The sequence below is a fragment of the Panthera leo genome, chromosome C2 (assembly GCF_018350215.1).
Source record: "Panthera leo isolate Ple1 chromosome C2, P.leo_Ple1_pat1.1, whole genome shotgun sequence".
NCBI lineage: Eukaryota > Metazoa > Chordata > Mammalia > Carnivora > Felidae > Panthera > Panthera leo.
Window position 1 is genome coordinate 136,388,982 of NC_056687.1, and position 25,506 is coordinate 136,414,487.

Here is a 25,506-nt window from a genome sequence, read left to right on the forward strand (position 1 = left end):
TGCCATTTTATTACCATTTACCCTACGATCCATAGAGCCATTTCTAGAGAAGTGGCCCAAGGTGAAGGCTTTTCTTCCCAAACTTCAGTGTTCCTGGTTCTCACTTCTATTGAGGTGGAATGGGATTCTAAAGTGTTTAGGATTCTAAAGATGATTAATGTTCATGGCATTCAGATACTGAAGTAGGACATGTTTAACTTTTGTTTAACCTGAGCCAAGGCTAAGGTAAAGCTAGAACTCAGCCATAGTCATCCCTCTCCAAGGTTGATAGAGACCAATGTATCTAGTCACCTTTATAATCCATACTCTTAGAGTTAGTTAATATTTAGTGAACCCACATCAAGGATCTTTGGGATCTAAGCAGAGTGTATGTAACAGGTGAATTTTTAAATCAGAGAGATCCAGGCTCCAGAGAACAGCCATTAGCTGTATGGACTTTAGCAGAACTAAAACCCTGATTGCTGGTTGAGGGCTTCATCCAAATGTGGCAAGCCAAGCTCACCTGACTCAAAATTGAGAGCAGCTTTTTGAGATAGAGCCTTCAGAATCGAGGCAACTCATAACTAGGCAGAGCTACTGGTGAATCGGATTAGGGTTCTTAATCAGACCCAAAAGAGGAAAGCGGTAGATGTTTGAAGGGTAAAGTCTGTGTAACCAGGAAGAAAACAGGAGATGTGACCTGCCAGAATTTGGGATGATAATTAGGTAGCCCAGTAAGAGAACAGGTTCTTACGGGATGATGGTGATGGTACTTGTTTATAATCCCAAACTGTTCCAGAAAAGTGTTTGTGGCAGTCTAGAGAATATTGGTATAAGCTAAGATTCTTTATAAACTTACTGGCTGGCCATCATTATTAACTTAGATTTTCTTAAACAATAGAAGTATTAATGATTATCAAATAAAGTATAACTTTTCTGGTATTATTAACTGAAAATATATAAAGGATTAAATATAGCTCTAGTAAATTAAGTTTTAATTATATGTGTGTAACTCCACTGACCTAAGGACTGACCAGTCCATAGTATTTGGTAGGTACTCAGTAAACATTTGAAAAGAATGAACATACTGCTGTGTGATTCTTTGGGTTAACCTAGCTGGAAAAAAAAAATATTTTAAGTAAGTAGGTGAAAGTAATTCTAATATGAATATTCTAATTGTGTGTATTTTGACAATTTGTCTCTCAGCTAAAAAGTTGCCAAAGAATGAACCACAGAATCCAGGAGCAAATTCTGCCAGAGGAAGAGGAGTAGACCTTACTGAACCCACGCAGCCAACCAGGAGTCAGTGTTGTAGTAACTAAACCTCCAGTTTGAACTTGCTGGAATACTCTTCTGCTTCCTCAATGTTAATGACAGTGGAATTGGAGCATTTAACCAGCCCAGTATGACTTCCAAAAAGAAGAGACTTATGATAGAGTCAAGTTTCTAATACAGAATTATTTTAAGTGTTTTGAACTTAATTTTTAATAACATGCATGTGACCCTCTGACTAATGTTTCAGAAGTAGAAAGGGGGGATGAGAGCTGTGTGTGTATGCTTGTTTCCTTGGACGGTTAGGGGGAATCATTTCTCATCACCAGGGATAGAGACAAATGATGATGGAAACCCACAGTTAACCAGCCACTTCTATGAAAAAGATTTGGAACTTATTAATTTGGGCTTTTCAGAAAACATTGTTTTTTTAGAAGGAGATTCTAAGGATATTTATGCTTAGCTATGGTATTCAGGCAACTGGTAATTTCTCTTAGTATGCATACTTAAAATGTACATTCCACGTTTTAACAAATTAACCACAAGAAAACAGTGCCACATCTTTAGTGAAAGGGTGGAAAAAATGAACATTAGTGGCATCTAAATTACAGCTGTCCTGGTATTTTTAGTGGGGTAAAAAAAAGTCAAATATAATCTCTTGTTTTAGGAATATGAAAACTGATCTTAATGGATAGTGTTCCCTTCAAACATGTGAGCTCTTCAACAGAAATGAAACAAACCAGGTGTCTGTGATTTCTGTTCAATCACTGCTGGCCATTACATAGGTTTTGTTGTTTGGGGGCAGGGAGGGGGCTTTCGTTCCCTTTGGACGTAATATAGTCAATGCACTAACAATTATGTACATTCAAACTTGATTATTTTAAATTTGATCCTCAGCTGTACTGTAAATAGGGTACTGCACTGTAGTCTCCATATATGTTTATTACTTTTTCTGTAATATTTAAGAGTTGCTTAAAAGTATACAAAATGTACAGTTACTAAAACAGCTAATTTTACCTTTTCTCTCCCTTTGAAAGGAAGGGGCTCCAGTTGTTCCTACATGGCTAGAACCATAATAAACAACGTACCAATAATTTGTAACATAAATATTGCCGTATGTTAGTAACAATCTTGCAGCCTTGTTTTCCAAAGTTCATTTTATTTTGATCAGTTCAGTATATTGCACTAATTGTTTTAGGTATTTTCATTATATGAAATCTACCATGTGTCAGAGATGATTTAATCTATTTAAGTGTTGAACTGCTAGCAGAACTTGTACATCTACAGTAATTCAGAATTAGTAAGAAAGACAGTTCACCAGTGTTTAGTTTTCTATTGAGGTGCTCAGGTTGGAATAAAGTGGTATAAAAAGCAAGCACTGGTTTTTCTCTTTTTTTGACACGGAACAGTGAACATGTATAAATGGTACGATGTAACCTAAAACATGCTTTTATAGTTTCTTTAATACATTTGTAAAAATGATTTGCATGGTATTGATGTATGATCCTAATATCTGGGTCTTTGAAGAATTGTCTGTACGTTTTTATATTCTGGGTAATCGGAACTTTAACTGTTATGTCAAAAACTGATCCTCACTTCCACTGAGAAGTATTACCATGACTGTAATGTTGTCTCTGGAGCCAGCCACTAAAGCAGCGTTCACAAGTTCATGGCTAATATACTTGGCTGCACCTTCATAGAAATTTTTAGTGCATGATTCTTTTTCTTTTTCACTTGAATCTTTTGGCCCATCATTTGCACTGGTTGGTCCTTTGGTTTCTTTCTCACTGCAAAGATTGTGATTAGTCATTTCTGATGGAAATGTTTGTGCGTTTTGAGAATTAGAACATTTTGAATCAGATACATTTTCTTTTGAATTTGTAGTTGACACACATTTTGTAGATTCAGGTTTATACTGAAATAGTATATGGATATTACTTTCTGATTTAGTATTACTTGGTTCGTTGGTTGGGAAAAGCAGAGGCTCTTTGGATGGTAAAGATTTGTTTTGCTTGACAAAACAGGTTTCTTTATACACTTGAAACATTGTCATTGCCAGTGCAGTGACTTCCTTTGTATCCAGAACTTCCCAGAGTCCATGAGTAGCTAAAATAAGGAATTGGCATAAGTCATCTATAGGGACAGAGATAGTATGAGGTGCTGGAATAATGGATTTCTTCAGTTTGAGATTTCCATGAAACCCAAGTCCTCGTGTGGTTTTTATTTGCCCTTCTAGGAGCCCATGTGGTTCATTTGAACTAATCATCGCTCCATTCTGAAGTAACCTCCTTCTTTCGGTTATGTTTCGCGTAGTGTGTTCTTTGGTTATGCAAAAGCCTTTTCCATTTCTGCATAAGACTGCTTGTACATTACCTAGAAGATTATTTGAAAAATTAATCCTAAACTAATTGTCTCAAAGTATGCTGTTGACTTTATTAATTCTGTGTTTCAGTGCATAAACAGAAAGCAAGAAATTTAAAAATGTTTTTTACATGTGTGAAGTAATGATATGACTGAACGATTTATGGCCATTAAGATCTGAAACTGGAAGGCCAGTTTATCCCTCATTTTTAAGCAACCTAGTGTTTAAAATACTGCACTTAATACTAAAATAACTAAAGCTACAGACAATAAAAATAACCATCAAGTTTTTTATTCAGCTTCTGAATATTTATTTTGAAGAGCCAACAGTTGAAATTTTTTATAACCGACATATATTCCACAGAGCAGACATTTTTTACATGTTCAGATAAATGCCTTCTTAATTAAAAACAGGCATTTTTTTTTTGTTGTTTTTGGGTGTTTTTTTTTTTAAGAGTGGAGTTTGATCTTGAACATATTGTAGGTTTGGGTGACGTAAACAGAATACCACTGTTAATGTTGATATTACTAGTTACATGTTGTGTAGTTAAAAAGAAATTTAAGTCCATTAGCCCTAGTAAAGCAAAAATAATATGTATTGTTAATGTATTACATTGATAATAGTCAACATTAAATTAAACTCTTCGATTGAAAACTGACATCTTAAAAGTAGATCATAGTTTGTTCGTGGTTCAGATGAACCTGTGATGTGTGCTTCATTGAAATCTTAAAATCTAAACAATGCTCTGAACAGATTAAGGGAGGGTTGTATTACCAAAACTTTCTTTGGTTTATTAAAAAGATACACAAAGTTTGTTTTAATTTCTTAGAAAAATTATTTTCCCAAATTTTTAGGAATAGGATTATATATTCTAACATAGGCAATAGTTTTTCTTGATATGGAATCATTTATCATTTATGAAAGGTTATACTAATCTGAGATGGGGTTAATGTTTGGATTTTTTTTTTTTTTTTTAATGTTTATTTTTGAAGGAGAGAGAGACAGAGTGTGAGTGGGGGAGGGGCAGAGAGAGGGAGACACAGAATCTGAAGCGGGCTCCAGGCTCTGAGCTGTCAGCACCGAGCCCAACGTGGGGCTTAAACTCAAACCAGGAGATCATGACCTGAGCCGAAGTCAGATGCTCAACTGACTGAGCCACCCAGGCGGCCCAATGATGTTTGAATATTATAGTACCTTTGAGAATTAAAATTCCTGAGATCATGCAGAATTTACATTAGAATATTCTGGTTTCAAGCATAACGCTATACCTCAAATCTGAATTTTGCTGCTACAGGGGTTCAATTCTAACCTCCCCATCTCGGGTTTTGAGGCAAAGAAATTGAGATTTCAGAAGACTAAAGTCTATACGACTAGTATGGTTGGACAGAAAGAGCCTAAGTTGGTGATGAAGCATTAGTGTCAGTGATAGGCTGAGCCCTATTGGCTCATTTGTGTAATGGGAATTCTAAAGATGATGTATGTGGAAAATGTGTTTAAAACCAGAGAATAGTAAGTGACAAAAACTACATTACCTCTTTTACATCTCTGTGGTTTGGTTATTAATACTTTGCATTGACTTGTCTTTTTTGCTAGTCATTCTAAACACTACAGAAGGTGAATCAGTAAAATAATCCTTGGCTTTTGCTAAATTGTAAATTATTTCTGTACCAGCAAAGCATGGAATAATAGTGAACATGTCACCTGGGTAAACTGAATTGTTGTATTCAGAAGACAGGATTCAATACCTCTTTTAAATTAGGAAATTTCTTTATGTGTGTACATATACATGTAAATCGCTCTGAAAACACAGGGGACATCATTTGGCTCAGAATGGTCAAATCCACTGACTTCCTAAATGATAATTTGCATGTGGCAGGCCAAAGCCCTTTTAGCAACAAGAAAAAATACTTTTCTCTGTTGCACGATTTGAAAAGAACTTAATACAGTAATTATGTTGCTACAACGGAAAGGTGGTAAACTGGTATTTTTATTTAAGTTGCCTTTGCAGAGGTTGGTAAGCACAGCCTTAAACTATTTGCCTTCCCCCACCCCCACCCCCAGTTGCTGTGTTTATTTTACTATTGTGAACATCCCTCTGGGTCAACATAATAGAACTTTCTAGAAGAAGGGATATTAAGTTCTGGCTGCACTTTTTGCTCTACAATTTACTTGCTGTCTGACTTTGAGTTAGCTGATAGTTTGCTCACCCTGATAAAAAGGGAAATAGTGCCTTCTGAATAACTTGTATCCTTACCTATGTGAATGGTTCATGAAGGAAAAAGTGAAGGGAGGGGGTACCCACTGTATCTCAGCTATTCATACATTACCCAGGAAGTAGAGGATACATAAGATTCAGGCCCTAGAAGAGTACCGTTGGAGGAAATAAGAAAAATTATATGTGCAGAGTTCATTTATATCCTTTGCATAGGTTGCATGTGCTGTCAGCTGTAAATGAGGTTGTTATAAGCAGTTTGGCTACATTAAGCTGAAAGCTAGGATAGACTAGTGAACAAAAAGGCCCCAGGAAGATGGGAAATTAGAAGATTTAAATAATACTGTATTGGGGCGCCTGGGTGGCTCAGCCGGTTAAGCGTCCGACTTCGGCTCAGGTCATTATCTTGCGGTTTGTGAGTTTGAGCCCCGCGTTGGGCTCTGTGCTGACAGCTCAGAGCCTGGAGCTTGCTTCTGATTCTGTGTCTCCCTCTCTCTCTGCCCCTTCCCGGTTCACGCTCTGTCCCAATAATAAATAAACGTTAAAAAAATTTTTTTTAATAATACTGTATGTCCAAGTGTGTGGAGAACTGAAAGGAACAGATTATGACACTTTAAAAGGGAGGACAGATTGGCTTTAAAGAAAGGTTCTTGGAACATCTATTTGGAGGGAATGAGAATAACTAGGCAGTGGACTGATTTGAAAACCCACAAAAGTTTCTGTGAATCTGGGCATAAATAATTCATATTCCTAGACAAAGTTACTAACTTCAGTAGTTTGGAGAGATTGTGCTGTTCAGAAAATGTTATCAGAAAAAAAGTGGAACAACAACAACAACAACAAAAAATGCAATCTGATTTAGAAAAAAAAAGTGGAACAGGGTTACTGGAAGAGGACATTAATTATATGGGGATTAGAAAAAGTGCTTTGAGATGATACTCAAGCTTTTTCAAGATGGCATGTATATAGTCAGGCAAAGTGTTCCCTTATGCAGGGAGCAATGGTGTAGCTGCCTCCTGCAATTGCTGGGTTATCTCCAACTTATGAAAATGAAGAGTATCCCTGTAAACATCAGAGTGACCTTAGAATCCCAAACAGGGAATTCTAGATGTGAATGAGCAAGATCAAGATACTTTTTCAGATAAAGCCACTTACTATTGAAGATAACAGGAAAGTTTTAGAACTGGAGGGAAAAGGAGAAATTGTATATGGTGGAAGGAAAGGAAACATACTTAGGATGCAGGAGTGCCCAGGAAACAAATGTTACCTTGGTTTGGAAGAAACAGAACACTTGGGAATCTGAAACACTTGGGCTTTAATAAATTCCAACTTTGTGTTTGATCTTCATTTAGCCACTTTATTTCCCTGAGTTACAGTTTTCCACCTGCAATGTTATTTTTTGTCAAGGTTATTGTGGAGATTTAAGAAAGTAATTCAATAAGTAGAAACTTGATAAAGGTGGTTTTCCTTTGTGTTCCAAGAAGGGGAAACCAGAAGAGAGGATATCCACAAAAGATAAAGACAAAACTATAAATGTTTCATTTCAGATCCATTTATAAAAAACTTTCAAGAAAATTTGGGACGCCTAGGTGGCTCAATCGGTTAAGTGTCCCACTCTTGGTTTAGGCTCGGGTCATGATTTCACATGATCTTCCCTGCTCTCTCTCAAGTTTATTTTGAGAGAGAGGTAGAGCGGGTGGAGGAGGGGCAGAGAGGCAGAGCAAGAAAGAATCCCAAACCGGCTGTGCACTGCCAGCACAGAGCCCAACGTGGGCTTAAACCCACGAAGGGTGAGATCATGACCTGAGCCAAAATCAAGAATCAGGCACTTAACCAAATGAGCCACTCATGTGCCCCTGGGGGGAAAAAAAAGTTTTAAGAAAATTCTTATGAAGTAGATTTATAGGCTTAAGGAAGTAAAGAGCGATAACTTGGAGCTTGGGAAATGAATTATTGGAGAAAATTAGTGGAGAAAGAAGCAATTGAAAAGGAGCATGAACAAATGTGAAATTGAAACATGAGTGAGGTATACCTAAAATGGAATCATAACAGAAATGCATGTAAATGAGGTCAGGGAAACAACCTATATCCAGTTTGTCTACAGGACTTTCATTTTGCAGAAAAGGCTGAATTTGTATGCGTGGACACTAGGTTTACATCTTCCTACTGACAATTAGCATGAGAGTCTTGCTGATGTGGAGCTAGTTTTCACTGGTTATTCAAAAGATGCCTTTGTTCGTTTTGTAGGATGTATGAGCATGAAACTCATGTTCACCGTTGTACATCTGGAGCCTAACAACACTTTACACGTCAGCCTCAACTATCTGTCAAGTATTTGTTGAATCTATTTTCAGAATCAGGTTTGTATCACCACCAACATACCCCAAGAAAGGGAGAGGGAGGAAGAGGCACGTAAAAGGTCAGTGTTATTTAAGAATATGGTTTCTTCCCTGCGTAAAATAAGGTGATTCTGAAATTGAATTAGGTTTTACAGAAAAAGGATAGGGCTGGAAATAATTACCAGAAACTACTTTTGTTTCCTAAGTGACCCAGTTTTCTGTCCCATGAGCTCATTGTAGATCCAGAGACCAATCATAGCTTTACCAAATACTTTCCTATTATTCACAATTCCTTAATTGTTGGACACCTCAAGCCCCAGTCCTTTTCTTCTCAAGGTTACCAAGTGATTCCTTTAATCCTCACAGCCTCTTGAGGTAAGCGTAATCACATATTAATACGTAAGAAGAATGAACCTCACCAGTTATATTAAGGTTGCATCACTAGTACAAAAGTAGTTTCTGGGGCCTCATTAAAAGGAATTTTAAGAACAAATATTTATAATCTAGACATAAAGATATTGGAATCGATACACTAAGTCACTACTTTACCAATGCCCATTTACCATTCCAGAAATCCTAGGGCCCTTAAGTATAGTCTTGAGAAATATACTCTGCCTGTGCTCTATAAATGGAACAACAAACCCTAGATGACAGTGCAACTATTTATAATACAATTTACTATTTTAAGCCTACTCTTTTTAAAAAAAATTTTTTTTTAATGTTTATTTTTGAGACAGAGAGAGACAGAGCATGAACGGGGGAGGGGCAGAGAGAGAGGGAGACACAGAATCGGAAGCAGGCTCCAGGCTCTGAGCCATCAGCCCAGAGCCCGACACGGGGCTCGAACTCACGGACCGTGAGATCGTGACCTGAGCTGAAGTCGGACGCTTAACCGACTGAGCCACCCAGGCGCCCCTTTAAGCCTACTCTTAAGACCTACTGCTCAGGAAAAAAAGATCCAAATATTACTGTTCATTGACAATGCAGCTGATCAAGTCACCCAAGAGCTCTGGTGATGTGCAAAAAGAGTAATGTTGTCTTCATGCCTGCTAACACAACATCCATTCTGCAGCCCATGGATCAAGGAGTCATTTTGACTTTCAAGTTGTAACTTCAGAAAGAGTTTTATGAAGTTATGGCCAGCATAGATAATTATTCCTCTGATAGATCTGGGCAAAGAAAATTGAAATCTTCTGAACATTCATGATTCATGGGAAGAGGTCAACATATCGACATCAACAGGAGTTTAGAAGCAGATTCCAGCACTCATGGATGACTTTGAGGGGTTCAAGACCAGTGGAGGAAGTCAGTGTAGATGTGGTGGAAATTCAAGAGAACTAGAATGACAAGTGGAGCCTGAAGCTGTGACTGAATGGCTGCAATCTCATGATAAAACCAACGGATGAGGACTTGCTTCTTAGGGATGAGCAAAGAAAGTGGTTTCCTGAAATGGAATCTATTCCTGGTAAAGAAGATACCGTGCAGATCATTGAAATGACAACAAAGAATTTAGAATATCACAGGCACTCAAGTTGATAAAGCAGCAGAAGGGTTTGAGACGATTGACTTCAATTTTGCAAGAAGTTCTTCTGTTAGTAAAATACTATCAAACAGCATTACAAACTACAGAGAAATAGTTCATGAAAGGAAGAGTCAATCGATGTGGCAAACTTTATTGTTGTCTTATTTTAAGAAATTGTCACAGTCTCCGCAGCCTTTAGCGACCACCACCCTGATCAGCCTTCAACAAGGAGGCAACACCCACCACCAGCAAAAAGATTACATTATTAAAACCTCAGATGATACTATTTTTTAGCAACGAAGTATTTTTAATTAAGATATGCACTGTGGCTTTTTAGCCATAACACTATTAGTAGACTACAGTATAGTGTGATCATCACATATGGACACTGGGAAACAAACAAAAATTCTTTTCTCTCGCTTTGTCACAATATTTTCTTTTTTTTTTTTTTTTTTTTTTTTTTTTTTTTTTTTTTAAATATCTATCGTCTACATTTTATTTTTCAGTACATTGGGAAGAGTTGACTGAAGGACTTTTATATTTAGTTCCTATTAAAGAACAATTCTTCAATCACAATATTTTCTTTATTGTGGTGGTCTGGAACCAAACCCAAAATACCTCCTAGATATGCTTGTATAAGAATAGACAAGTTTAAAAAATAGATATTTTATACATATAAACAAACTCATATATATGTCATATATATCATATATATGTCATATATATACCATATATATACCATATATATATCACATATATATCACATATATACCATATATATCATATATCATATCATATATATATATATCATATATATCACATATATATATCATATACATAGGGAATAAGATTCTTACACCTTATATATGATATATATATATATAGTCTGGGAAGGAAGAAACAAAAGTATGCTGTTGTAAGAATCTTATTCCATATGTAAAATGATGTAATATTTGAAGGTAGACTGTGAGAAACTAAAGATGTATACTGTAAACTTCTTAAAAAAAAATTTTTTTTTAACGTTTATTTATTTTTGAGACAGAGAGAGACAGAGCATGAACAGGGGAGGGGCAAAGAGAGGGAGACACAGAATCTGAAACGGGCTCCAGGCTCTGAGCTGTCAGCACAGAGCCCGACGCGGGGCTTGAACTCACGGACAATGAGATCATGACCTGAGCCGAAGTCGGACGCTTAACCGACTGAGCCACCCAGGCGCCCCATGTATACTGTAAACTTCTAAAATAACAAAGAGTTATAGCTAACTACCCAACAAAGAAGATAGATAGGAATAAAGAAATCAATTCAAAGGAAAGTAGTAAAAGAGATAACAGTATACAACTGTATATCCACACAGAAAGGAGGGAAGTTGGACCCCTCATCATGATCAAAATGGATCATAGATGTGAATGTAAGAGATAAAACTATAAATCTCTTAGAACAAAACACTGGTGTAAGTTCCTGCAGCCTTGAATTAGGCAATGGTCTCAGATTTGACACCAAAAGTACAAGCATCAAAACAACAAAGTTGATAAATTGGATTTTATCAAAATTCAGGTGTTTTTGCTTCAGAACACAAGAAAGAGAAGAAACCCATGTAATTAAAATATTTCCTGATCATATTATCTGATTCTGTGTACAGAATACTAAAAAACCTTGCAACTCGATAGACAAGTAACCCAATTAAAAAAAAATGGACAAAAGATTTGAGTAGACATTTCTCAGAGGAAGATAGTGAAATGATTAATAATCACATAAAGAGGTAGTCAATAGTCAACATAGTCAACAAAGAAAAGTGCAAATCAGTACCACTTCATGCCCACTAAGATAGCTAGAATCAGAAAGACAGCACTGGGAAAATGTGTAAATATTAGAGCCCTCAGACATCCATGGCAGGATAGTGAAATGGTGTGGCCACTCTGGAAAATGGTGTGGCAGTTCCTCTAATGGTTAACTGTCGACTTATCTTACAACCCAGCAATTCCACTCCTGGGTATGTACCCAAGCAAGTGAAAACATGTCCACACACAAACTTATCCACAAGGTTCATGCCCACATTATTCATAACGGCCAAAAATTGGAAACAATGCAAATGTTTTTCAACTGATAAATGGATAAACAACATGTGGCACAACTGTACGGTGAAATATTATGCAGCAACCGAAAGGAAAGAAGTGCCGATGCAGGTTACAACATGGGTGAACCTTCAACACATGCAAAGTGAAAGTAGGTAGTCACAAAAGAACACAAGTCATATGATTACGTTTCTATGAAGTACCCATAAGAGGGAACTGTATGGAGACAGAATGTAGATCAGTGGCTTTTTGGACCTGGAGAAATGTCAGGTTAGGGAGCTGATTGCTAAAGCGTACTGAGCTTCTTTGTAAGAAGACAAAAATTTTCAAAAATTGAATATGGTGATGGTTGCACATATCTGTAAATGTAATGTACTAAAAACCACAGAACTGTACACGGGTGAATTGTATGCTTTGTGAATTACATCTCAATAAAGCTATTAAAAATAAAAGCACTGGGGAAAATTAAGGGCTCATTCTGTTTATAAGGAACTAGTGTGGTTAATTAGAAATGTAAAACTTGTGGTTTATTTGATGTTAGGGAAAATGTGTAATTATGTATTCTGTGTAAATACATTTGTTAGTGTTTTAATTCTGTGAGGACTAATTGAAGTAAAATACGAGAGCACCAAGAGAAATTATAAAATGCACTCTAAATGAGATGTGCTAAGAATAAAAACTCAAGAATGTTGGTTTGGAAGTGTCTGTTTCCACATGCACACATTCAACATTTATTCAGTGGCTTCATTATTGCACTCATGTTTCATTATAAAGCAAGTTTTTTTTTTTTCTTTTGTTTAATTTCAGAGTTGTGATGGCACTGGTATTTTACAAACTTCAAATAAGAAAAAAAAATGTGCTTGCTATAATTAGAGGTCTTGTATCATAAAATACAAAACATGCTCTTGGTGAATTTCTGTGAACATTTTTTTGTAACCCATTTAAATTGCTTTCTTCCAGGAGCACTCTTTTGTCATTAATCACAACCTCCTTTTCACAAGCTGGATTTTTTCCCCTACCTATTTGTTTTTATTAAAATGAAGGATGCCTAAATGAAAACAGTTTAACATAATTATGTAGCCTGGAGATTAGGTCCAACAAAAGTCTGACCTGGAGATTAGAACCAGCCAAACGGCAGTGATTCTGGAAGTAGTAAATCATAGTAAATTAGACATTTAATGATAGTGTCTAGTTATTCACTATCTCATAATTCTTCCTTTAATTTTACAAGAACCTTAATGTGTAATGACATTTTCTAATGGAGGTCCCAAGTCCAAGAATATGGGTCAGTTCCCAGATTGATCTGAAATCTGAAAACTGTGTATGAAGTAGACCTGCTCTGAAGCCATCTGGAACCTCAGCATAAAGCCTGAGAAATGATGAAAATTCTGAGGGAACTAACTGGCATTGCACTTGGCATTGTTTAATGGGAGTTACTCATCTTGGGCTCAGAACCAGAGCTAGAGCAGAAACAGGCTGACTTCCAGGGACCTTGACATTATAGTGGTCTTCGTGATTGTCTGGTTTTTGTTCAGAGCCATGTCGATCACAATGTCCCACTCTCTGAGGGCCAGCCTCCTCAAGCTTTGGAAGCAATCGCCTTTAGATGCAGTATGACATAGCAGGGTTAATTTCCAGCTCCAATTCCTGTTACCTCTGAGACCTTGAACAAATCATCTCACCTCTCCCAGTTTCTGTTTTCTCATCTAGAAAACTGGGGTAGGGGCACCTGGGTGGCTCAGTCGGTTAAGCATCCAACTTCAGCTCAGGTCATGATTTCATGGTTTATGAGTTTGAGCCCTGCATCAGGCTCTGTGCTGACAGCTCAGAGCCTGAAGCCTACTTCGGATTCTGTATCTCCCTCTCTCTGCCCCTCTCCCACTCGTGCTCTTTCTCTCTCTCAAAAATAAAATAAACATTTTAAAAAATAGAAAATTGAGGTAACAACAGATACTAGGGCAGGGGTATGGATAGTTTAAGGGTCCACACTTGCAGCAAGTAATAAGTCCCAGAGATCTAATGCACAATATAGGGAATATAGAGAACAATACTGTATGATAGTCGTCAAAGTTGCTAAGACTAGAACTTAATTGTTTCAACCACTAAAAAAGAAATGGTAATTATGTAACATGATAGAGGTGCTGTCACCTGAACAGCAATCATATTATAATATATAAATGTATCATATTAACATACTTTAAACTTGCACAAGGTCATATGTCAAATACATTTAAAAAAATAATACTTAGAATATATCTTTAGATATCAGGGTTCTTGTAAAACTAAATGAGAAATTAGGCTATCTTCAATATTCAATAAGTGAATGCAATTATTAATAATAACTCTATCCAACTCTTAAAAAGTGAGAACAAACTGAGGGTTGATGGGGGGTGGGAGGGAGGGGAAAGTGGGTGATGGGCCTTGAGGAGGGCACCTGTTGGGATGAGCACTGGGTGTTGTATGGAAACCAATTTGACAATAAATTTCATATTAAAAATAATAATAATAATAACTCTATCCAGGGGCACCTGACTGGCTCAGTTGGTAGCCCATGCGATTCTTGATCTCGGAGTCATGAGTTCGAGCCCTGCACTGAGGGTAGGGTTTACTTAAAAAAACAATAACAACAACAAATAACTCTGTTCATGAAAGGGGCATCTCATGAAACTCAGCTTAACTTTTCTAAAACTGTTTAACCTATGTGCTTTCCATTTTGGCCAGCTCCTAAGCTAGAACTTTAACACTTAAAGTGAAAAGAATTGTTTCTTGAAATAAAATTCTCTTTTGGAGAAGAGAACATATGCCTATAAAATTGAGGCATAAAGTATTATTTCTCTAAAATCAAATTGATGCTAGTTGACCGATAAGCACACATGACCTATTGCAATTGTGTTATCAGAATAACCAGTTCAGACTGTAACAATCCTCAAAGAACTTTCCATTCTCCTGGAAAAGGGAAGTACGGGAAATGTTTTTTGTTTCATTCAGATCTAAGCAAATGTGCTTTTCCTTTATCAACAGCTGTATTGCTACCCCATTTAGGAAATTTAACATTTTGGTCACATCATTTTGTATATGTTCCTCCAAAATTACAACTGTTTTTGTGCCTGCAATATGCATTTAATCTGTGGTTATTGATCTTTTCTTAAATTAGCCAATGGAATTTCTAGGCATTAATAAGTCACTACGTCATAGGTCACTAAGTATTTCTGGAAGCAAGAGAAGTTTTGCTGCCAGGAATAAAAAATAAATGTAAGGTATAGTGTGCACAACTCAATGTACATACCAGTGTTTGCAATATGCAATACTCCAGAAATTATCTGTGGCATCATCTGGGAAGGGAAACTCTCGGCCACACTAACACGCTTATGGATTCTCCTCTCAGCATAGGGATTTTTAATGTTGCCTTCCAGTATACAGGTAACTGCAGAACAGCCACTCCATCGAACCCTGGATACTTCTTTCCTTCCAAGACGTAAAAGCCTGTCCATTCTCCAAAATGCTTTTGCAAAGGCTTTGTGTATGTTCTCATACTCACATTTCAATGTTTTTTTCTTTTTCGTTATGGAGGTGAAAAGTTCTTCTATAGCTATGTATTCTTCTCTAAACACTGTGTGAAAGGATTCGATTATGTTTTGCTCTTCAGGGGTCATTTGGTAGGAAGGATCGAATCTGGAAAGTTGATGGAGAAGTAAAACTGGGAGTTCAACTGATGTCAGCTCTGCTGCTGAGACACCATGATGTCCATCAAACAAACCAAAGAAACACACATTGTGTTTATTGCCAAAATTGTTCACTACAGTGAATTTATCATTCATGTCAGCTCTCCATGTAGAATTTCTATCTTCACAAATGGCGACACCTTTAATCAATAGATGACAGATAGTTTGAGGATGTGTGGAACTCCTATGAATGCTGTCAACAATCTTATAGTATGCTGGTATTTGTTTCTTCCAAAGTAGCTCAAAAGCATTGTTAATGCTCTGTAGGATTTTTTCAGTGAATCTAGATGATGACAATAGTTTAGCGATTATGAGCTGTCTCTGAATGGCAATCACTGAGGGCCCTGGTTTCTTTCCACCCATCCACTGAAACCCCAGGGTGGCCCAAGCCACATGTTGCTTTTTATGGAGGAAAATTTCATGTACGTCAATTTTGTGCTTGCATGTGGAACAGGGAAATGTTATCATGTGATCACCGACCTGTTGCTTATCATACTCTTCAGAGTCTCTGGATGGTCTGCCCTTTTTCTTCCTCTTAAAATACCTTCTTCTCAATGAAAGTGGTATTTCCTGGTCTGAATTAAATGTCGACTTTCTCACATTCCATTCCCTTGATTTCCAAAACACTCTGCAAACAGGATAAAAGATATTTACGTGCTAGGAATGACACAGAAAGTCTTGTCAGGCAGACCTTTATCTTTGCGATTTGCTTTAGTTCCTCACAGTTTTATGTGGGCCTACCGCTGAATATTCTGATGCATCTTTCTGTCATTCCCAAAAGACCACAAAAGTAGGACTCACAAAATTGGTGACTGAACTGTGTGTGCCTGAATAAAATTAGGCAAAGTCTCTACAAAGTCAACTAGAAATCTAAGAACAAATACTCTGAGAAATCAACACAAGATTGTATCCCAGCCATTTGAAGGTATATGCTGAGACCTAGGTATTTGATTTAAAATTGGGCATGATTATTTTTTTTTAAGTTGATTTATTTACTTTGAGAGAGAGAGCATGGGGAAGGGGCAGAGAGACAGGGAGAGAGAGAGAATCCAAGCAGGCTCCATGCTGTCAGCAGAGAGCCCGACTGGGGTCTCCATCTCATGAACCGTGAGATCATGACCTGAGCTGAAATCAAGAGTCAGACCTTAACTGGCTGAGCCACCCAGGTGCCACGAGCATGAATATTTTTGTACTCCATTTTATCTTGCTGAAAATATTGTTTTGTTCTACTTAAAGAATTTGCAACAAAATGCATAGGAGATGCCCAAACCAAGCAGACTAATAAAAAGAACTATAGGACAGAATTTTTTAGGACTACGTGGGAAAGGGGTGTAGGCTGAGGAAAGGAAAGAAAAGCTGTGGAGCTGAACGATAAATATCTGGACAGCAGGCATCCTTTCTTATACTACTTCCCAGAAGTATCTAGAACAGTACTCAGCACATAGGGCAATTTTTATCCACATAAGCACAATTCATGAAGCCCAGGGAAATGTTGGAGATCTGAAAAAGTGCTTTAGTTAAAGAATATTTTAAAACCTGAAAAATCAAAGTTAGTAGCTTTAAATGTTTATGACATGCGACATCCCGTTAACTTCAACTCAAGTCATATAATTGTATGTGATGTGAGTACGTTTAATATAGTAGATGCACCTACAATAATATGCATAGTAACAGGTATTCAAGAATGCTGACAGTTGTCAAAATAAGAAATGAGCCCATTTAGTACTAATGACAAAATAATAATATGTTCTACATAAAAACAATGCATAATCATTTTTAAGTTCATGACAGAAAGATACAAACTAGAAATGAAAGCGTGTTCTGCTTGTCTCCCCAGCCCCACCCCTAACTCCCAAATCCCAGGCTCAGTTAACCGCCTGTTATCTATCTTTCCAAATATGTGTGTATGTATGTGTGTGTGTATATCATTAAATATATAATGATATGATATATTAATGTTAACATTAATTACATAAATATATTTACATATATAATATAAATATGTCATCTTTTCTGAAATGTAAGTAGGGTCACATTTTGCATGCCATCCCAGAATCTGCCATTATCACTCAATACTAAGTCATGGCCTCATATTGAAAGTTGGAATATGGAGAGGCAAAACAATCTACTGTAAACAATGTAGACTCTGGATTAAAAGGAAAATCTGTCTTGGGACGCCTGGGTGGCTCAGTCGGTTAAGTGTCCGACTTCGGCTCAGGTCATGATCTCACGGTCCGTGAGTTCGAGCCCCGCGTTGGGCTCTGTGCTGACAGCTCGAAGCCTGGAGCCTGCTTCAGGTTCTGTGTCTCCCTCTCTCTCTGACCCTCCCCCGTTCATGCTCTGTCTCTCTCTGTCTCAAAAATAAATAAACATTAAAAAAAATTTTTTTTTAAAAAAAAGAAAATTTGTCTTCACTTACAAACTATATGGCCTTAGTCAAGTTATTGAGCTTCTCTGACCATCTGCTTTCTTTCTGTAAATGAACAGGATTATTTTTAGCATCAAATGAGATCAATGGAGAAGCAATTGGCAATAGGGGACACTCAGAAAGTGCCTGCTCCTTCTACCCTAAGCAAAAAGAACACTGAGAACCATACCAAATGACAACATATGACATAAAGACGTGAAATTGCAATGCTTAGGGGGAAATGTATTCTATATAAAACTAATTTAAGGGAAAAAATTAGTAACTCAATGGGAGAGGATTTTTTTTAAGTAAACTTTATACCCAATATGACACTTGAACTTACAACCTCGAGATGAACAGTCACATGATGTACTGACTGAGCCAAACAGGCACCCAGGGAGAGGATGTTGTTAATAGCAGAAACTGAATCTGAATGTTTCAGAATTCCTTGATGTGTATTTATTAATATGTTGTGGTAAGTCGTATATATCATTGCTTGGCTACAATTATGTTAGTTTAACAAATAATAATAAAAATAAACTGGACATACAAGATAGAACACAGTATATGGGCACTTGGCTGGCTAAATTGGGGGAGTATTTGACTCTTGATCTTGGGGTCATGAGTTCAAGCCCCATGTTGGGTGTAGGGATTACTTAAATAAATAAAAACATTAAAAAAAATAGAGCCTAATTTTGAGAAATGTATGTAAATGAGAAATGAATGCATAAGTAAAATAATACGATAGCTCTAGAAAATAGGCAAATATCTTTAAGATTCTTCCCAGTAGAATTTTTATTCTATATGCTATGCAAAAATCTTATTTCTAGGAAGGAAAATTTTCTATGATAAATGATAAATAAGATGGTGTACTATGTGATAGGCAAGGGGTTTTAGTAACTTTCATATATGCTTTGCACATGGTAATATGAAAAATTAAAGAAACAAGCAGAGCTCTGAAAAGTTTGAAACGTTTTGCTGCTTTCCTTATTTGTATTTAATTCCCTGAAGGGCACAACTGTATAGTAAAATTTTATTTACAAATTTGCCCTTCATAAATGTTTCTAGAACTATTAGCATATTAGTAGACCCTCCTAGCTTTGCCTCAACAACAAATTTCTGTGTTTTTTTAACAAAAAAATTTAAAAATACACAAAAATAGAAGAGTATAATGAGCCCCCATATAAACATCACCAGCTTCAACCATTACCAACACTTTTTCATTCTTGTTTCATCTTTGTCTTCAACCATTTTATTTTTTAGTTTCATTTTATGTATTTGTATTGGAATATTTTACCTTTTTAATATTTATTTATTTGTTTATTATATATATATTTTTTTAAGTTTATTTTTATTTATTTTGACCGAAAGATAGAGAGCAAGTGGGGGAGGGGCAGAGAGAGAATCCCAAGCACAGAGAGAGAATCTGATAGCACAGAGCCAGATGCGGGGCTTGAACTCAAGAACTGTGAGATCATGACCTGAGCTGAAATCAAGGGTCAGATGCTTAACCGACTGAGCCACTCATGTGCCCCAGTGTCTATTTATTTTTAAGAGAGAGAGAGACAGAGCACAAGTGGGGGGAGGGTCAGAGAGAGAGGGAGACACAGAATCTGAAGCAGGCTCCAGGCTCTGAGCTGTCAGCACCGAGTCCAATGCAGGGCTCAAACCCATGCACCATGACATCTTGACCTGAGCCAAAGTCGGAAGCTTAACCAATGAGCCACCCAGGCACCTGTCTATTAGAATATTTTAGAGCAAATCCCAAAATTATATAAATTTCACTGGTAAATACTTTAATCTCATCAAAAAATTTGGTCAGCATCCAATCACTTCTTCAATACCTACAACAGGCCAACTAGTGTGCATGGTGCTGAAGATGCAGAGACAAAAAAAGCTTGAAGCTTCCAGGGGAGGAGTTCACAGTGCCACTCATACCTTCATACAAAGAATTAAACAGGTCAGATGAAGCCCAGGACAGTACCCAACCAGGGACCTAACCCCTCATCTGGCTAAGAATGGCATCATGACATTTGAGAAGCTGACCTAGAAAAACTCACAGGTGAGAGATATCAACAAGGTCCAAGGTCCAAGGCAAATCCAAGGGAATGACCAGTTAGCAGGAAGGAGGAAGAGGACCCACCAAAGGAAACAGGATGTAAAAGCAAAGAAGTAGGTGGAGAAAATGAATACAAGAAAACGTTGGTTTGAGAGCATAATTCATTCCAGAAACATGCAGGTAATCCAAAGCACGTGTATATCAAAGCAAATTTCAAGAACCTTTGGCTCAGTTGTGATCATGTGACATTCAGCATCACGTCCCACTCATATTGCAAGACATCGTTCGTTTATCAAGTTAAAATTGGGTAGAAATGTTTGCTCCTCTTGTGGAACACTTGCAGAACAAGTCATTCACAATCCAAGGTTATACTGTACTGGCAAAGCTATTAAGCTCTTCTGGCCAAAATGTAGAGCCAAGATTTTTAATTGCTATTATTTGGTAATGTTCATGTAAAGGGTATAGTTTTTCTGAGGCTTAATGAACTGTTGGGACAATATATAAGGCACCCTATGACTGTGATTTGACAAAGAGTCAATCCTTTACACCAGAAGTTTATTTTTCTGTATATAGGCACTAGCCTGATACAGTTCTCTCTCACCTCTCACTTGGAGTCATTCTTAGAATGTAATGTGTCATTCAGTTTTCAACAAATACTTGAGTGTCTGAAATATGCTAAGTACTGTTTTATTTGCTGGAATACAGCAGTGAAGAAAACAGGCATGGTCTGTGATGAAGCTTATACTGACACAAAGGCAGGCAATAAATAAAGGAAGCATGTAAACATATATTCCCAGATAGGGGTAAGTACTAACATGAAAAATACAGCAGAATAAGAGCATAGAGAGGGATTGAAGCCCTCCTTTGTAAAAGGTAGTCAGAATAATATATCATTTGCCCCTGTACATAGTCTAACAGGACGCCAAGATTTCATTTGATAACTAAGAGAGTGGAGGAAAAAGAATACTGCAGATAAAACTGTTCATTGACTTAGAGATGGCCAACAGACACATGAAAAGATGCTCAACATCACTCATCATGGAAATGCAAATCAAAACCACAGTGAGATACCACCTCACACCTGTCAGAATGGCTAAAATCAACAGAACAAGAAACAAGTGTTGGTGAGGATGTGGAGAAATAGGAACTCTTGTGCACTGTTAGTGGGAATGCAAACTGGTGCGGCCTCGGTGGAAAACAGTGTGGAGCTTCCTCAAAAAATTAGAACTACCCTATGGTCCAGTAATCATACTACTGGGTATTTTACCCAAAGAATACAAAAACACTAATTCGAAGGGATACATGCACCCCTATGGTTTTTGCAGCATTATTTACAATAGCCAAATTATGAAAGCAGCCCAATACCCATCAATAGATGAGTGGATAAAGAAGAGGTGATATTATTCAGCCATAAAAAAAAAAAAAAAGAATGAAATCTTGCTATTTGCATCAACATCGATGGATCTAAAGGGTATTATGCTAAATCAAATAAGTCAGTCAGAGAAAGACAAATACCATATGATTTCACTCATGGAATTTAAGAAATGAAACAAATGAGAGGCACCTGGATGTCTCAGTCAGTTGAGCATCCGACTCTTGATCTCAACTTAGGTCTTGATTGCAGGGTCGTGAGTACAAGCTCCATGTTGGGCTATGCACTGGGTGTAAAGACTACTTAAAAAAAAAAAGCTAACAAAGGAAAAAGACAAACCAAAAAACAGACTCTTAACTATAGAGAACAAACTGATGGTTACTAAAGGGGAGGTGAGTGGAGGGATGGGTGAAACAGGTGAAGGGGATTAAGAGTACATTTATCTGAGTGTGGTTTTGATTTGTATTTCCCTGATGAGGAGCAACATTGGGCATCTTTTCATGTGCCTGTTGGCCATCTGCATGTCTTCTTTAGAGAAGTGTCTATTCATGTTTTCTGCCCATTTCTTCACTGGATTATTTGTTTTTTCAGGTGTGGAGTTTGGTGAGTTCTTTATAGATTTTGGATACTAGCCCTTTGTCTGATAGGTCATTTGCAAATATCTTCTCACATTCTGTTGGTTGCCTTTTAATTTTGTTGATTGTTTCCTTTGCAGTGCAGAAGCTTAGACAGATACCATATGTTTTCCCTCTTATGTGGATCCTGAGAAACTTAACAGAAGACCATGGTGGGGGGGGGGGGAAGGAAAAAAAAAAAAAGGTTAGAGAGGGAGGGAGCCAAAACATAAGAGACTCTTAAAAACTGAGAACAAACTGAGGGTTGATGGGTGGTGGGAGGGTGGGGAGGGTGTGTGAGGAGTATTGAGGAGGGCACCTGTTGGGATGAGCACTGGGTGTTGTATGGAAACCAATTTGACAATAAATTTCATATTTAAAAAAAAGAGTACATTTATCATGATGAACACTGAGTAATATGTAGAATTATTGAATCACTATCTTGTACACCTAAAACGAATATCACACTGTACGTTAATTACACTGGAATTTTTAAAAAAATGTTAGTCGACTACATTTGTTGTCCACTAGAAATGAAAAAGATTTACCTGAAAGCACTATTAATTTCCATACTTATTTGGAATTGTTACCTCCCTTTGCTCTCTCTTTACTGCCTTTCCCCAGCCTCTGTTCCTCCAGATTGGATAATGATGTTGACAGCAGTAGTGGAGGTGGTTGAGACGGTGGGAGCAATGGTGGTGGTGTGGGGGCAGTGGTGGGGGTTCCACGGATGTGATACTACACCTCTCTGTGTGGGATGTTTATTACATCACCTGGAACCTCAGTCAGAACTCTCTTTATGATGCTGAAGGACTTTGAAGCAGGAGGGTCACAAACCGTATTAACAAACTTGTCTTTGAAGTTTCTGAAAAGAAGAATCATTCATTAAACATACTGTCTTGTGCCTCCATAAGAGGATTAAAAAATAAGAGGAATAACTGTCAAGTAAGTTTTTGTTTTACAAGTCATGAGACTTTCAAAATTCTGATTTGAGAGGCTATCCCTGATGGATAGACCAATTCTCTCCTCAGTCAGAGGTAAGGTTTCTGAGGCCATCTCTCCAGGACACCACCTCCCACCTGCCCTGTAGGGCCTGCACACTCCATCTCACTGCCCCAAGTCACTGCCTGAAAGTTATAGACTTGTTTGAACCATCTTTTTGTTTCCTGAGACTGTCTTCACTCCTGGCCAATATCTTTCATTCCTAGGTTCATAATCCAAAGCTGCATTCCACTCTCTCACCCCAGGATGGATTAGAACTAGAGCAATATGTTTGCGTAGTGATGAAATTTGGACAAGACAGGTGCTTACGGGGCATCTCCGTGGGGACGTATTACAATCAACTCATCGTTAACGCGTCTAAAACGGAACTCAATGCATTTCCTCCAGAATCTCCCACCAGTAACTTGGTGAAGCTGGCAACTGTTTTGCAGAGTCCCTTTCCCTGTGCAGTTCCAGGTTAGAGTGGGCCAAGAAAGGAATTTGGAGGCACCACTTGTGAACGCCATCATGGTTCAATGAGATGACCTGTGCAAGCAGAGGTGCCCGGCAGGTTCCAGCTTGTCCTTGCTCTTACTCCAGCTCTTCCTCTGGACTGTAGGCCTTGTTGGCCAACAGCAGCCCCAGATCCACCAGCGTCTGACTGCCTTTAGATCTCCAAAGGCAAATGCTTCTTCAAGACTTCTCCATCAGTCTCCTCTTTGAGGTCCTACTTCAGTGGCTGGACGTTTTTAGCTTCTCAGCTTGCCTGGTTAGGGACGCCCCTTCCCAGATGTTCAGTTGCTTCCACAGACTGTGCAAGGTCTAATTTCAGCAATGAATTTCTTATTCCGTGAGTCCTAGGGTTCAGCTTTTACTGATTGAACCCTAGATGCTATAGATACCTCTGCCATTACCACCACCAGCACCCTGTTCTCTCTTTCTGGATGGATGGATGCAATCAATCACCAAGACCTGTCAGACCTCTCTCTTCAATATATCCCTCTACTCATCCACTTGTTTCCTTTCCCACTGTTCTAGGATACAAAAATATTTTGCCAGGATTACTTCACTGGCCTCTTAGGTGCTCTACCCATGTCCAGTCTGGTTGCTTCTCAATGTATTCTCCTCAGAGCAGGCGATCCAACTGTCTAAGGCTTGTTACTGGCTTGCCCTGATTCCTGGGATAAACTTAATGTGTTTGACAATGCTCTCCTTCCTTCCTTTGACCTCTGCTAATTTATCTAGCTTCCCTCTCATCATTGCCTCATCCCATGCCAATATGGGGTAGCGCCATTAAATCCTCACCAGTTTGGTAGGACAGGGCATTTGATTGTTTTAATCTGAATTTCTTATTATTCAACTACTTTTTAAAAAAATACTTTAATTAAAAAAAATTTTTTTTTTATTTTTGAGAGAGAGAGAGAGAGAGAGAGAGAGAGAGAAGCAGGGGAGAGGCAGAGGATCTCAGGCAGACTCTGTGGTGACAGCAGAGAGCTTGATGCGGGACTCAGACTCATGAACCACAAGATCATGATCTGAGCCAAAGTTAGATGCTCAACCTACTGAGCCACCCAGGTGCCCCTATTCAATTACTTTTTAATTCATACCACGCATGCCAGTACTGCGTGTTCATTTCCATCAGTTGTATCATCCCCCCGCCACCACAAGTGTGGAAAGGAGTGAGGTGTGTTCCTTAAGCAAGTAGTGAGTCTCCTATAGGCTCTTGCTCCCTGGGGTAGGGTCAGGCACCTTGCAGGGTGGCTGCGGTATTCCCATCTCACCTCCACATCAGGTCAGGTGGGGATCAGGGTACTTAAAGAAGTTAGCTGGTGACTTAATGTGAACTTCTTTCCAGAGAGGCTAAGATAGAGAAAACATTGTCCTAAAATACTTCCCAAGGAAGAAGATGGGTGTATTTCTACGTAGGTTCTCAGCAGCTTGTTTTCTTCCAAAATCTATTTGTGGTCTGTTAATTTTATCTATTAAGTGATTATTTCATTTATGTTATTTTATTAACTTAAATATAAACATGTTGTATTTATATTTATTGATAGATTGGATACCCAATTAATGCATTCTCCTTTTTAATATATTCAAACCATACAGAAGTATATAGAGGGAAAGCAGAGGTCTACTTTTCTAAAGGTAACCATTGCCAAAAATCAGGTGTATGTTGTTCCAGACAGTTTCTATGTGTTTACATATATACATATAAATATAGACACAACCTATTTTCTTAATGTCTAGTCACTTATTTTGAGAAAGAGAGAGAGAGTGTGTGTGTGAGCAGGGCAGGGGCAGAGAGAGGGAGAGAGAGAATCCCAAGCAGCCTTCGCAAACTGTGAGATCATGACCTGAGCCAGGATCAAGGGTCTGATGCTTAACTGACTGAGCTACCAAGGCACCCCACAACCTATGTTTTTAAGTAAACTCTACCCCCAGTGTGGGGTAGACACAACCTATTTTTTAAAAATTTTTAGGTCTATTTATTTACTTTTTTTTTAAACCAATTCTAAGTGGGACATGAACTAAGATTCTTTATTTGTTTATTTTTATTATTTTTTTTAATGTTTATTTCTTACTGAGAGACAGA

General features: G+C 37.8%; 2 protein-coding genes across 4 annotated transcripts in view; one reads left to right on the forward strand and one right to left on the reverse strand.

The window, feature by feature from the left end:
• RAB5A (RAB5A, member RAS oncogene family) overlaps positions 1-2,626 on the forward strand; it is a 31,268-nt gene extending 28,642 nt beyond the window's left edge. For both annotated transcript variants that reach the window (XM_042903491.1, XM_042903490.1), the window contains exon 6: positions 1,186-2,626. In XM_042903491.1, the coding sequence (XP_042759425.1) occupies positions 1,186-1,301 (116 nt within the window). In that variant the 3' untranslated portion in view covers positions 1,302-2,626. The remainder of the gene's footprint in view (positions 1-1,185) is intronic.
• On the reverse strand, positions 2,391-22,784 carry PP2D1 (protein phosphatase 2C like domain containing 1). 2 transcript variants are annotated; one of them, XM_042903489.1, is made up of 4 exons: positions 22,481-22,784; positions 17,900-17,953; positions 15,045-16,108; positions 2,391-3,624 (listed from the first exon to the last, which is right to left on the reverse strand). In XM_042903489.1, the coding sequence occupies exons 3-4, from the start codon at positions 15,946-15,948 to the stop codon at positions 2,825-2,827; spliced, it is 1,704 nt and encodes a 567-aa protein (XP_042759423.1). In that variant the 5' UTR covers positions 15,949-16,108; positions 17,900-17,953; positions 22,481-22,784; the 3' UTR covers positions 2,391-2,824. The 2 variants fall into 2 exon arrangements, with proteins under 2 accessions (XP_042759423.1, XP_042759422.1); XM_042903488.1 differs by lacking the exon at positions 17,900-17,953 and having other exon boundaries at positions 22,481-22,773.
• Positions 22,785-25,506: the final 2,722 nt, after the last annotated feature.